Raw genomic sequence first — 12,107 nt, 5'->3', positions numbered from 1 at the left:
AACATGAATAGGCGTGACGTATAAATGACTTTTGAAGTCGTCCCAGAATTCACCTATCTCGGGTCACAGGGCAGCAACGACAACAGCATAGAAGCTAAGTTGCGCGCAAGGATACTGTCCGTGTCTGCCACTAAGGCCGCGATAACGGATTGGCAGCCGAAGGCGCAAACCCATGAGTGGTTTCGGACACTCCTGAGGCAGGCCAAGCCCGCAAAGCGGGTGTAGAGCCGGATAAGTAAGTAAGTAAGTGTGCATGCTTCCTTCTATGTTTGTTGAAACGAATTAAAAAAAGACAAATCAAAGACAAATTATGGCAAAAGCAGCAGGGAACCCTGTATTTACATAATGCTTTCCATAATAAAACATATCATTATTACTACTTTTTTTAAGTGCTCTGAAAGATGCTTTATTTCATAATGCTGCCATGCAAAACTAGAGCAATCTTGGAGAATCAGCTAACCTACCCTTCTACATTTTCAAGATAAAACAACCGATTTCGTGGAAATCGTGCAGCGAATGGAGAATGGCGAATTCAACTCATTGAAATAAACGCTTCCGTCAAGCTGTCAACCAACAGCAACATTGGCCGCTGGGCAGAAGAAGGATTTATTTATTTTCTTCGCAGTAAAGAGAGGCAGAGGAGAGAAAGAAAGAAAAGAAAAAAAGAAAAACCAGTCAGGAATTGCTCAACAAGCCGGGACCGAAGTTGCTGGACCGCAAATCCGATTCCTTCCCGCCTGCCAGCGTGATCGGGCAGTCGGTGTGTCTGGGTGTGTGGGACTTTCCGTGCGGCAGTCGTGCTATGGTTGGTGGCGAAAGATCCCACCTGGTGCCCACCTCTGCCCTCCGTCAAGTGCATTCCGGCAAGCAGGGTTAACGAGTCCAGTGGTGTCGCATCGCAAGAGAGCAGTGCAAAAGGCAACGCAAAAGCCCGCCGTTCCAGGTCGCAATCAAATCAACCAACTCGCGCGATCAAAATCAAAACAACCGAAACGCCGGAAAGCGAGCCAAACAAATGCTGCTAACGCACGGCACCCACACACTGCACGCCGTCGCCGGCCGGACAGCACTGTCCGAGCTCGTGCTGCGTGCCGCCAGCCATCACACCTGGTTCGGATCGGCCCCGGGCCGGCTAGCCTGCGCAGCACCGGCTGCATGGGGCATGCGGGCCCGAGAGCAAACACCCGGCAGCAGTCTCGCCTACTACTGCGGCCTGCGGCGCTACTGCTCGAATCTGAAGAAGAAGCAGCCGCGCGTGGTCGCGGTCAAATCGGTCGAGGGCTCGGAGCTACTGCAGAACGTGCTGCAGAAGAACAAGCAGCTGCTGCAGGAGAAGCGCGACGGGCTGGTGCGCGACATCCGCGAGCGCAAGGACAAGGTGAAGGAGCGGGTCGAGGAGGTGATCGAGCGGGAGAACGTGGCCACCGTGCCGAACCTGCTGTGCATCGGGCGGATCGTCGCCTCGCCCTACCTCGGCTACGTGATCGTGCAGGGCGACTTCCGGCTCGCGATGGGCATGCTGATCGTGGCCGGGCTGACCGACCTGGCGGACGGGCTGATCGCGCGCCACTGGCCGAACCAGGCCAGTCGGCTCGGCTCCTTCCTCGACCCGATGGCGGACAAGGTGCTGGTCGGGTCGCTCGTCATCGCAATGAGCTACATCGACCTGCTGCCCCTGTGGCTGACCGCGATGATACTCTTCCGGGACGTGTTTCTGATCGGGGCCGGCTTCGTCATACGCTACATCAGTCTGCCGCAACCGGTAGGTGCCCGGCATGTTTAGTGTGTGTGGGAGCGACAAGCAAAAGAACTTATGCTTGGGACTGTATATTGATTATATTTTTTTTTTTTTTGGTTTGTAAGCGCTGCCAAAGCATGTTTGATCACGTCCACTTATCGTTCCGCTTCCACTTCCAGCGCACGCTGTCCCGATACTTTGACGTGACGCACGCCACCGCCCAGCTGGCGCCCACGTTTATCAGTAAGCTGAACACTGCCGTACAGCTGGTCACCGTTGCCGCCACGCTCGGTGCCCCGATCTTCAGCTACGTCGACCACGCGTACCTGCACGGGCTGTGGTATCTGACCGGCTTCACGACTGTGGCCGCCGCCGCCAGCTACCTCACCAGCAAGGACACGTACAAAATACTGCGCAAAAAGTCGTAGTGCCAGGCAGCGCCCATTGATGCGATCCCTTTTTACCCCCGCCCCACCCCCTTTCCTCTTTCTTTCATTCGCTCCCCTGCCCTGTTGCGTTGACGATTGGATGCAAGTAGTGGAGAGGGTGGGTGGGTTTCGCTGCACGCCCACCGCGCTAGAGGCACACTGGTCGATTGATCCCGGCAGACAGATGTAAATAAAATGAACATAGTTCCTGATGGTTAGACAAGTTTTGTTTTGTCTGGCGCGAATTGATCGGTAACTACTCTGCACGGAGAGAAGTTACTGAGGAGGACCAAAGAAAAGATATCAAAGTAATTTTGTAATTTTGTGGGTCAACCTATTCGCTACAATGCAGATTGGACTGAAGATCTAAGATCACTTACATCTTGGATCATTTTTTTTTTAAATTGTTTTTCTCTTGTTCTTCCATTAAGTCACAGAGCTCAGATGTTTCATGAGTGATCACTAGGCGTTCAAAATGTTTATACTTATCAAACATTGCTTTTGCCGCTTTATTTTAGCTATGAAAATATAATGCTCGTCACATCGCCGTGTTTTGCGAGCATTATTCTCACCAGCTTTTTCAAATGCATCCCACACTCTAGATTGCTTTCTCTCCCCTGTTTCTATTCGTTGCTAAGGTTTGCTTAGTCGATGGCTGTTTATTTTTCTCTCTTCACGTTGAATTTGGTGCAATGCGCTTGAAATAATCCAAGTAACCATTTTCAGGAATCCATACGTGTAAAGTTATAAACGGTTCAATGTCAGGTGACACGTGTACACAGTAGAATGCGTCTGATTAACGAAATATTAAACGCAATTAGAAAAGAAATAAAAAACAATGTAAAAAAAGTTTAAAAACACGTTTTTAATGCACTAAAAATGTCTTAAAAACGTGAGGTTTGTTTCAATTCTCACATTTACCATTATAATTAAAATTTGAATGAAAAGAGCAATTAAATTAACCTCACGTTTTTGAATAATTTTTAGTGCTTTAAAAATGTGTTTTTAATTATTTTTTTATTCATCTTACTAAAAATCAAACCTTATACGACTAGACTCATAAAAACGTTTGACTAGAAACGACGAGGCTGCAACTACGCTGAGTTTAGTTTATCAAAGTAGGACATTGCATTGAGTTACGCGAATTCTGTTGATAAATGTTTGAGACATACCCGTATAAAAGTATACTAATATACGTTTTTTGGTAGCAAAATTTTCAAATGCATTTGAAATGAAACTGTTCTTGTAATTACATCCAACTGGAAGCTTTTAAAAAGAGGTTTTTAAATAATTAAATAAATTTCACCGCAATACCACGTTAACGAGAAATATGGAAGAATTGAAGGATTTGTCAGACGAAAGATAAACCAAAACAAATTTAGAGGTCATTAAGGAAGTTAATAATAATAATTAAAAAAAATAGATTAACAATGCAATAGCAGTAGGTATTGCAACATTTTGGAGAGAGATTTAGAGAACCGTTCAATTATATTGCAGTGAAATCTCTCTAAGGCGAATCTTCAAGGGACCGTCAGCTTAGAGAGATATTCATGTAGAGGAAAACTAATGAAGATGTTGCTATGAAGTATCCAAGAAACCACGGGATAAACATGACATCCTTTGACCAATATTTTTACGAAACTACCACCCAAAAATTGTTCTGAGGGAATTTCGGCTGCCAAATCGCATATGCAGGTTGGAGAATATACGCTTTAGGGAGGTATTCATCTTGAAAAGACATAACATGTATATGACGGGTCTAAATGTTCATCTTAAAGAGACTTCATCTTAGCGAGATTTCACTGTTCTTTTAGATACCTTAAATCCTTCTCTGTAAACATTTTGATCAGACGATTAGGGATCAGAGCACTGATAAGGATAAATTCTAATGTTGGGTTCCATAAATCTTTCGTTGATATTCATTCATATGAATCTTCAGCGATGAATGATTCGAATCGAATCTTCTAAAGATTCCTGAAGCTCCAAGGATTCATGAATATTGAAAGTTTGTAGAGTCTAGAAAATGCATAAATCTCCAGGGATTTTTTTAGGGATTTAGAATTTTTTGATATTTATAAATCTTAACAATCGAGAATCAGATTCATTCAATCGTTTGAAAGATTTATTCAGATTCATGAATCTGAATCAGATTTACCCAACACTAATAGATTCGCCACTGTAGACTACCACCGAAAACGTGTTGATTCTCCAAGAACATAAGCGTTAGAAGATATTCGGAGAATTATCTTTCTGCAAATCCATCGGGATTGATCAGGCATACAAATCAAATGGAAGACGCGTCGCCGTGTGCTGTACAAATTAGCATAGAGATAAGCGTATCTATTTTATTACATGAAAAACCTTCATCCTACAACTCCCCCCAAACGTTTACCATCGAGCATCGAGTCCGTCCGACCCGCTCCCTACGTCGCTACAATATACTTCGGCTGGCGGTACATCTCGTACGCAAACTCTTCCTGGTGCGACGGGTCAAACTCCACGCCGATGAAGTCAAACTCGAGCCGGAAGGAGCCCTCGTGGCCGCCGCGCGACCCCACCGAGAAGCCCACGTTCGTGATGCGGTTCAGCGGTACCGGGCCCTGCTGGTCCTGGACCCGGCCCTTGGAAGCGAGGAAAAACTTGGAGAACGGTATCTTGGCCACCTGCCAGTGGGGGCCGCCCCGCGTGTACAGCACGTAATGGTAGATGTCGTTCCACAGGATGTCGTAGTAGCCCTCCGCGGTCAGGTTGATCAGGTACGAGCGGCCATCGCCCCGCACCTTCAGCACGAGCGTATTGTACTGACTCCAATCGTAGAAGGCGTCCCGCTTGAACGATTTCTACGTGTGGGAAAAGCGGAATGCAGGAAAAAGTAGCATCTTGTAACAGCAACGGGATGGTGGTTTTGGCTCGGCAAAAGGTCAACCTACCCGTACGCGCAGGCTTTTGATGTTGGCGTAGCCGGCCCGCTTGATGCGGCCGTCCTTCGGTACGCGCGACTCGAGCGTGCCGTGAAACAGCCCGAACCCGGCCGGACTGCGCTCGAGTGCGGCCTGGGAGTAGCCCTCGCCGTGGTCCCGGTCCGTCGTCACCACCCACCGGTCGAGGTCGGGCTGGCTTTCGAACCCGAACACCACGTCGATCTCGCCCGGCCGGAACACGACCAGCGGATCGCTTTCCAGCTTCTCCTTCCACTCCTGCTGGAACAGCGCAAACTCGGTCCGCAGCTCCTTCAGCCCGTTCACGATCAGATCTTTCGTCGAGGCGCGCTGCTCCGTCTGGTAGCCGCCCTTCCGGTGGCGCTCCCAGAACAGCCCGCTCGCCAGTACGGTCGGCCGGACCAGGTTCGGCTCGAGCTGGCGTACCAGCAGCCGGTCCCTGTCACCGGCAGCACCCTTGCACATCGGGGTCAGTCCATGGTACTGCCGCTCAGCGCCACTTCTTCCCAGCACCGCCAACCACCGGTGCCGTAGCGTAAACATCCTTTCGGTATGGGGTTTTGGTCCGCGGGGCGTGCTAAACGAAATGGCCACACAGCATCCCGCCGGGTCAGCCCGGTGTGCGCCTTTTTCTCACTGGTACTGGCGGAGCGCACTTTGTTTTGGCTCGACCTGACACTGACAGCAAAATATTATGGTGCAATCAACACGGCCGATCGGCCAACCAGCACACGCCTGTCACACGGGCCGCATGCGCAACGCACACAACGGTTATTTGAATCGGTCGCTGCCGTGCTTTAGGAGGGGTAATGTTTAAAAAATAAGTTTTAAAAGGGTGTTCAAGTGTTCCAAATTTAGCATATTTGTTTTAATTTGTCAATCTGCCATTTTTGTCCTCTTTTTTCAGCCTCTCTATTCCAATTTCTAGCTTTCAATTTTAGCAATACGACGGTTGTTATTTTTTTTTTTTATATTTTTTACTATAAAATAAAGAAAACCAATTAATTTTGTAGTTCAACTAGCTCGTCATGTGTAGACAAATATAACCAAAAAAAAACTACATGAACAATAGCCACTTGCGGCCCTCGGGAACTTACACAGCGGCCCTTTGGACCCGAGGACTTTGTAAAGTTTTACAGTTCCCAACAGTTCCTGGAACGGTTTGTGTTACGTTCGCGATTATTAAATTCGTAACGGACGTGTCAAATTGTAAATTCGCGTGGTGCGCGATCACCTTAAACTAGAAACAGGGTACGCTACGTGTAAAAGCAGAATAAATATGCGCCACAAACACTAACACACGGCACTCACGCGTACGTACACTTATGTACTAATTATCCTCGGAAAGGATACACTAAACCTTAAAAATGTATGGGCTTCCGGGGGTATAAAAGGGACCGAACTTTTAATAAACAAACCATTCGGATTTTGCAACTCTAAGAAACCTCTTTTTTAATTTTGCATATTCGGATCAGAAAGAAATCTCTCATCCCTCTTCACCCCCTTCTGCGGCATAGGCTCCTCAAATTACTTGAGAGAGCAACTAGCGGGAAGGTTGATTATTGGTGTCGAACGGTTGAGAAGATCGCTGTTACCCGAGCGGGTTTGATTTACAAGACCGCATCCTTCGCGTGGCCCACAGATCCGTTCGCCGTCGTAACAGTTTGGGTTCAGTATCAGTTTCAGTATCGGTATGGGTTCATGATAGGTTCTATGACCGGTATGGGTTCAGTATCAGTTCCAGCATCGGTATGTATTCACGATCAGTTCCGGAACTAATATGAGTTTATGATAGGTTCCTTCACCAGTATGGATTCATGATAGGTTCCAGGAACGGTACGGGTTCATGATCGGCTCCGAGACCTGTTTGCCAGTGCCAGGAACACTATGGGTTCACGATCGGTTCCAAGACCAGTATAGTTTCTTGATAGGTACCAGGGCAACTTTGGGTTCATGATCAGTTTTAGGAATGGTATAAGCAGTTTTGGTTCCTGTTCCGGTATGTGTTGAGCATCGGTTCCTGGACCGGCATAGGTTCAGTATAGTAATGGGAATAGTTCCGAACATTGAGGAACGGAACGAACCTGCTAATCTAGATAAAACGAACGGAACGTGGAACGCAGGTTCAAGATAGCCTGCCATGATTCAGATTTCACCTGCTTGCTTTGTACTTAGCAAACCGGTCCATCGTATGAAAGAGAGCAGATCATCGAGCGTTCCAGACAGGATCGAAAAGAACGCTGAGAGAAACAGGTTCATATTGAACCTGGACGATTTGTTTACAGCAAACCGGCTCATCGAATCAAAGAGAGTAGAATGTCGAGCGTTCTAGGCCGGATCGCAAAGAGCACTGAGAGCAACCGGTTAAGATCGGATCGATACGATCGTTGATAGCAGCCGATTCAGGTCGGATCGCAAATAACGGTGGGATCGCATCACTAGTTCAGTATCAAGTTCAGGACCGACATTAGGTCATGTGCAGTACTTCCATCAGAAAAGGTTATGTATTGGTGTAAGGGCCAGTATGGGTTTAATTTTGGTGTTAGGTGCTCTTTGAAATTTAGTTGCGTTGCCTTGTAACCTGGCCAAATTAACTAGTTGTTACCAAACAAAGCCCAAAACACAGCCCAAAAACTTTTACCTGCTATCGAGCAGTTTTAGCTTGTCGGTAAAGACACGTTAACTTTAGTACATTTCTTTCTTTCCATCGAACACCAACACTGTCCACGTTGCAACAGCATTTTCACATAAATTATTTGTTGTTTTTATTTTCGTTTTTCCTTGTTCATTGTTCACACAATTAACGACATGACTAGGTGCACAGCTATATGTGGTTGTTTAGTACCAACGGTTTTCGGTTTTGCGCTACAAACCAGCTTTTTTCGACCTCTGAAATCGCTATTCGTAGTACACATGCCCCTTACACACGCACGCATTCGTCTGCAAATATAAAACTATTCTTCCTGGTTTTCAACTTTTTTTTTTTGGTATGTTTATGTTTCCTTTGTTTGTTGTCTCTTTCCATGTAGATATACATTTAAATATATATATATTTAGACCGTGCCTCTTGTTCTTCTCGTCCCGCTAGGGGAGCAAAAATTGGGCGCACAGGGCCGCTCGCCGCCGTAATAAAGGATATATACCGTACTAGGAAAAAGGGATACGTCTGGCTCTCCCTGCTAAGTCTTTTTTTTCTTTCTTCTCCTTCTAAGAGATCTGGTTTACATATTCTGCCCCCTCCTCCGATATAGGGTTGTATAATGGTGTAACCAAAAACACGATTGTTACGGAGGCTACTGCAATGGTTTGCTTTCCTTTCTAGGGTCTAGCTTCTAGGTCCTTTGGTTTTCTTGTAGTAGTAGTAGTTTAGTAGGGGTGTAAGGAATCTGGTTTGCTTTGTTTGCCATTTCGATTCTATTATAGCGTAGCCTAAGGTCGATCTACTTGTTCCCTTTCGTATCTCGATTGATCTGCAAATTCGGCATTCACCACCGCTTTGCACTCTAAGCAAGCCTGTTCGCAACTATACAGCGCTTGCAGAAAATGTTGGAATATTATTGTTTTTTTTTTTAAATGTCGAATGAAAAGTGAGAAAACCGATACTAAACGGAGTTATGCCAACTTGTGCAATATTGGGGGAAAGCGAAACATGTGCAACAGAAAAAAAATGGACGGCTCAAAATGTATGCCTTTTTTTCTGTACTGCACATAGTTAAATATCTTTTTTTAGATGCCTCCTTCCTACAAACACACATACATTTATATAGTTTAAACTAATTCCTAAACTAAATTTCCTAGCCGCTAGCTGCTAAGCTAACTAGTCAGTGTACCAGAGTGTTGTACGCAAAACGTATTTAGTTTAGAGTTGTACTAAATGGCTCACACATACACACATACACACACACACACAGAAACACATCCACGCACACTCTAGTACGGAGAGATCAATGGAAAGGAATACATAAGGCAAAGAAAAGCATCCAAAATGCGTTCGAATGTGTGCGTGAAATAAAACTGCAAACTTTCGATTTGTACGATGCATCCCCCTCACTCACCGCCCCCCGTCCGGGAGGGTATTACTTTGGACCGCAGCATGGCCACCAGCCGGGACGCGAAGACCGAGGCAGTGGCAAGGTTCGTGCTCGGGACGGGCGGCTTGACGGCCGGCGCGGCCGCTACTGCATCGAGCGGCGTGTAGCTGTTTTCCTGCGATCCGCCACAGTCTGGAAAGTACAAACACAGAAAGAAGCAGATAAAAACGAGTGCAAACACGTGTGCTGCTCATCACCCATCGCCCCTAACCGTTGGATGTTTCATCCTCCTCGATGTTGAGATTGGAAATGTCCGACAGGGTGAGATCCTTCTCTTCGTCCTCCAGCAGCAGGCTCGAGTACGACTGGGACGTGTTGTTGTCGCTTTGCGATCGCGAGCCCCTCCTTGCGACCGGCTGCACTGGCAGCGCCACGCCGGCGGCACCCTCATTCCCCGCTGGATGGCGGTCGCCGGCGGGCACCTTTGGACGGCCGCCCTCCGAGCCCTCCGGGCAGGAGCAGCAGGCTTCGGACGATTCGTCGCTGTCGCTGCTGCACACCATGATCACCTCGTCGATGGGCCCGTCGCACCCGGACGAGGACGGACCGGAGGACGAGCGGGAGGAGGAGCGGGAGGACGAGCCGGGCGACGAGGAGACGGAGCAGGACGAGGGCGTCGAGCCGGACGATGCCAGCGGCGAGCTGCAGTTGAAGTTGTAGTTTTCGTCGCTCTCCCCCGACTGCTCGTTGCTCTGCATTTCACTTATCTTGGACAGGATGTGGGGATAGAAGTCGCGGGCCGTCGTGTTGTTCGGCTCGTACTGCAGTACTGGGTTTGGCATAAGGGTAAGAGTGGGAGAGTTTGGAATTATTAACGCGCACATGTGTCGATGACTGCACCAATTTCATTCAATCATTTCATCCCTATTGGGCTCAGAGGGCTATACCGAATATCCCGAAATCTTATTGGAAAATTAGAAAATACTCACTCTGCTTGCAGTACTTGAGCGCGTTCACGTAGTCACGTATCATAATGGCAGAAAGAAACTGAAATTAAAATAATAAAAAATACATGTAGAGATTAAGCACAACCATACGATTGTTGGTGTTGGTTCTAAGGAGCATTACCTCGGCCAGCAGTTCGGTCGGGGCTGATATGCTCTCGTCGGCGTCCGTGTACTCGGACAGGCTTTGGCTCAGATCGTCGTTCGAGGGGGAGTGCAGCATCGCGACCGAATCGGCAGTCGTTGGGGCCATCCCACCGCCCACGGTGCACCCGTCGCCGGCCCCTTCCACACCGGGCTGGTTGTTGATGTTGACCGTGTTGCCGTTTGTGTCGTCCAGTAGAGCCTTGCGGGAAATGGGGAAAAGGTTATTAGTTGCTGTGCCGAAAATAACACCCGCAGCTTAATGGTATATAACAAACTGAGGAAGGAGCGATTGCAACGTTTGAAAGCGTTTGGTGGATTCTCGGATCAAAATCGAAAATGGCACAAAAGTTGCACATCCGCTTCACCAAACCAACCACGTCGCAATTAACGTTCGTTTACTCCCGCACAATACCCGCAGCAGTACGCAGCAACGCAACCGTACCAAACATATTGCTGTGGAAACGGACTGCAGATCGACCTACCATTTTCGCACAATAATCAGACATCGGCTCGTAGCACATTGAAGCACGGGAGAAGAAACGGCTGCTCGACTTCGCCTTTAACGCATGATGCGTCGATCGGCCTGGACCGAGCCTTTTCACACCGTGGAAAAGATGGCACGAAAACAATTTCTCTGCTCCACTGTTGCACTGTCTTTGTTTTTTTTCTTGTTATCCTTGCCTTCCTTTGGCAATTGGCTGATTTTTGTTGTTTGCTGCGGGGCAGCTTATCGGCTGGAAAAAGGGGAAGTTTGTTTCCAGTGGAGGAAAACAAAACAAAGCACGCTCTGTCCCGCTCTGACTTATTGAGTGACAGTGACATTTAGTTTTTTACGGCACAAGATTGTTAGACACAAGATGGATGGATTTGTTATGTGATTTGTTTTAAAAATTGATTACAGGCGGTCCCCGAGATACACGGTTAATGGGACCGAAAACGGCCGCAAAATACCGCGTATCTCGGATTTCCGCATAAGTCGAATCTCGTGATTTCCAGCCAAAATATCACTAATTTTCATGCAATTTTGCAAGTAGGGGGTGGTTTTAGCGGTCAAATTAATTATTTGATATGTTTCTAATGAATTGAACAGTTTTGAACCTTTTGAAATGGTATTTCACATTCGATCAATACGGAAATTATTTGGTATTTCACAATGGATGTGTCAAATCAGTACAATTTGCTCAAAGAACTTTCAAATTTGGAAAACCGCGTATCTCCGAATACGCGTATAAGAGGTACCGTGTATCTCGGGACCGCCTGTAATCGTTAACAAAATAACCGCGGCACCACGGTAGTGATAAAATTTTGTAAATGTAGTCAACCTTGTCCGAACACTTTGTCAATTGCAAAAAGGAGCTTTTCTTGAAAACATTACAGGGTTTTCAAGTCAATTTCCAGTGTCCACAACATTGTTCATTTCCATCGAGATGTATTGCAACCGCTGTCAAATGTTATATTTACAGTGGAGCGTCGTTTATCCCGGTACCTTTTATCCGTGCTGTTGAGAAAAGACAAATCAATACAAAAGTGACATTGCGTTCTGAGGAGGATATTTGAAAAACGGTTTCACATTTTCATAACAAAAAACATTATAATTCATGAAAATTTTTAAATATTCTCATTGTAAAAACATGATGTTAATAAAAACTGGTTATTTTTATCAAAAAATATGAAAATTATCTAAAACCTAATCAGGAATTGGTGATAAAATATATCATTTGACTCATTATCCATGTTATTCGCTTATCCAGGCGAGGTCAAGTCCCGAGTAGCCCGGATAAACGCCGCTCCACTGTATATCATTTTTACAGGGGTTTTCA

General features: G+C 46.6%; 3 protein-coding genes across 4 annotated transcripts; 1 reads left to right on the top strand and 2 right to left on the bottom strand.

Annotated features, from left to right (window-relative positions):
- Positions 1-585: 585 nt before the first annotated feature.
- LOC121591437 (probable cardiolipin synthase (CMP-forming)) lies at positions 586-3,481 on the top strand. 2 transcript variants are annotated; one of them, XM_041911914.1, is made up of 2 exons: positions 586-1,762; positions 1,864-3,481. In XM_041911914.1, exons 1-2 carry the CDS (start codon positions 1,016-1,018, stop codon positions 2,164-2,166), a joined length of 1,050 nt encoding a protein of 349 aa, XP_041767848.1. In that variant the 5' UTR covers positions 586-1,015; the 3' UTR covers positions 2,167-3,481. The 2 variants fall into 2 exon arrangements, with proteins under 2 accessions (XP_041767848.1, XP_041767858.1); XM_041911924.1 differs by having other exon boundaries at positions 588-1,762; positions 1,918-3,474.
- Positions 3,482-4,472: 991 nt separating this feature from the next.
- Positions 4,473-5,807, bottom strand: LOC121591443 (complex I intermediate-associated protein 30, mitochondrial). The gene is made up of 2 exons (XM_041911938.1): positions 5,097-5,807; positions 4,473-5,006 (listed from the first exon to the last, which is right to left on the bottom strand). Exons 1-2 carry the CDS (start codon positions 5,646-5,648, stop codon positions 4,590-4,592), a joined length of 969 nt encoding a protein of 322 aa, XP_041767872.1. The 5' UTR covers positions 5,649-5,807; the 3' UTR covers positions 4,473-4,589.
- Positions 5,808-8,678: 2,871 nt separating this feature from the next.
- LOC121591429 lies at positions 8,679-11,085 on the bottom strand. The gene is made up of 5 exons (XM_041911902.1): positions 10,770-11,085; positions 10,265-10,486; positions 10,126-10,183; positions 9,408-9,965; positions 8,679-9,328 (listed from the first exon to the last, which is right to left on the bottom strand). Exons 1-5 carry the CDS (start codon positions 10,806-10,808, stop codon positions 9,153-9,155), a joined length of 1,053 nt encoding a protein of 350 aa, XP_041767836.1. The 5' UTR covers positions 10,809-11,085; the 3' UTR covers positions 8,679-9,152.
- Positions 11,086-12,107: the final 1,022 nt, after the last annotated feature.

This window comes from Anopheles merus, chromosome X, assembly GCF_017562075.2.
Source record: "Anopheles merus strain MAF chromosome X, AmerM5.1, whole genome shotgun sequence".
In the NCBI taxonomy this organism is placed as follows: domain Eukaryota; kingdom Metazoa; phylum Arthropoda; class Insecta; order Diptera; family Culicidae; genus Anopheles; species Anopheles merus.
The sequence above is the reverse complement of the archived record's forward strand: the minus strand, read 5'-3'. Positions and strand labels throughout refer to the sequence as shown.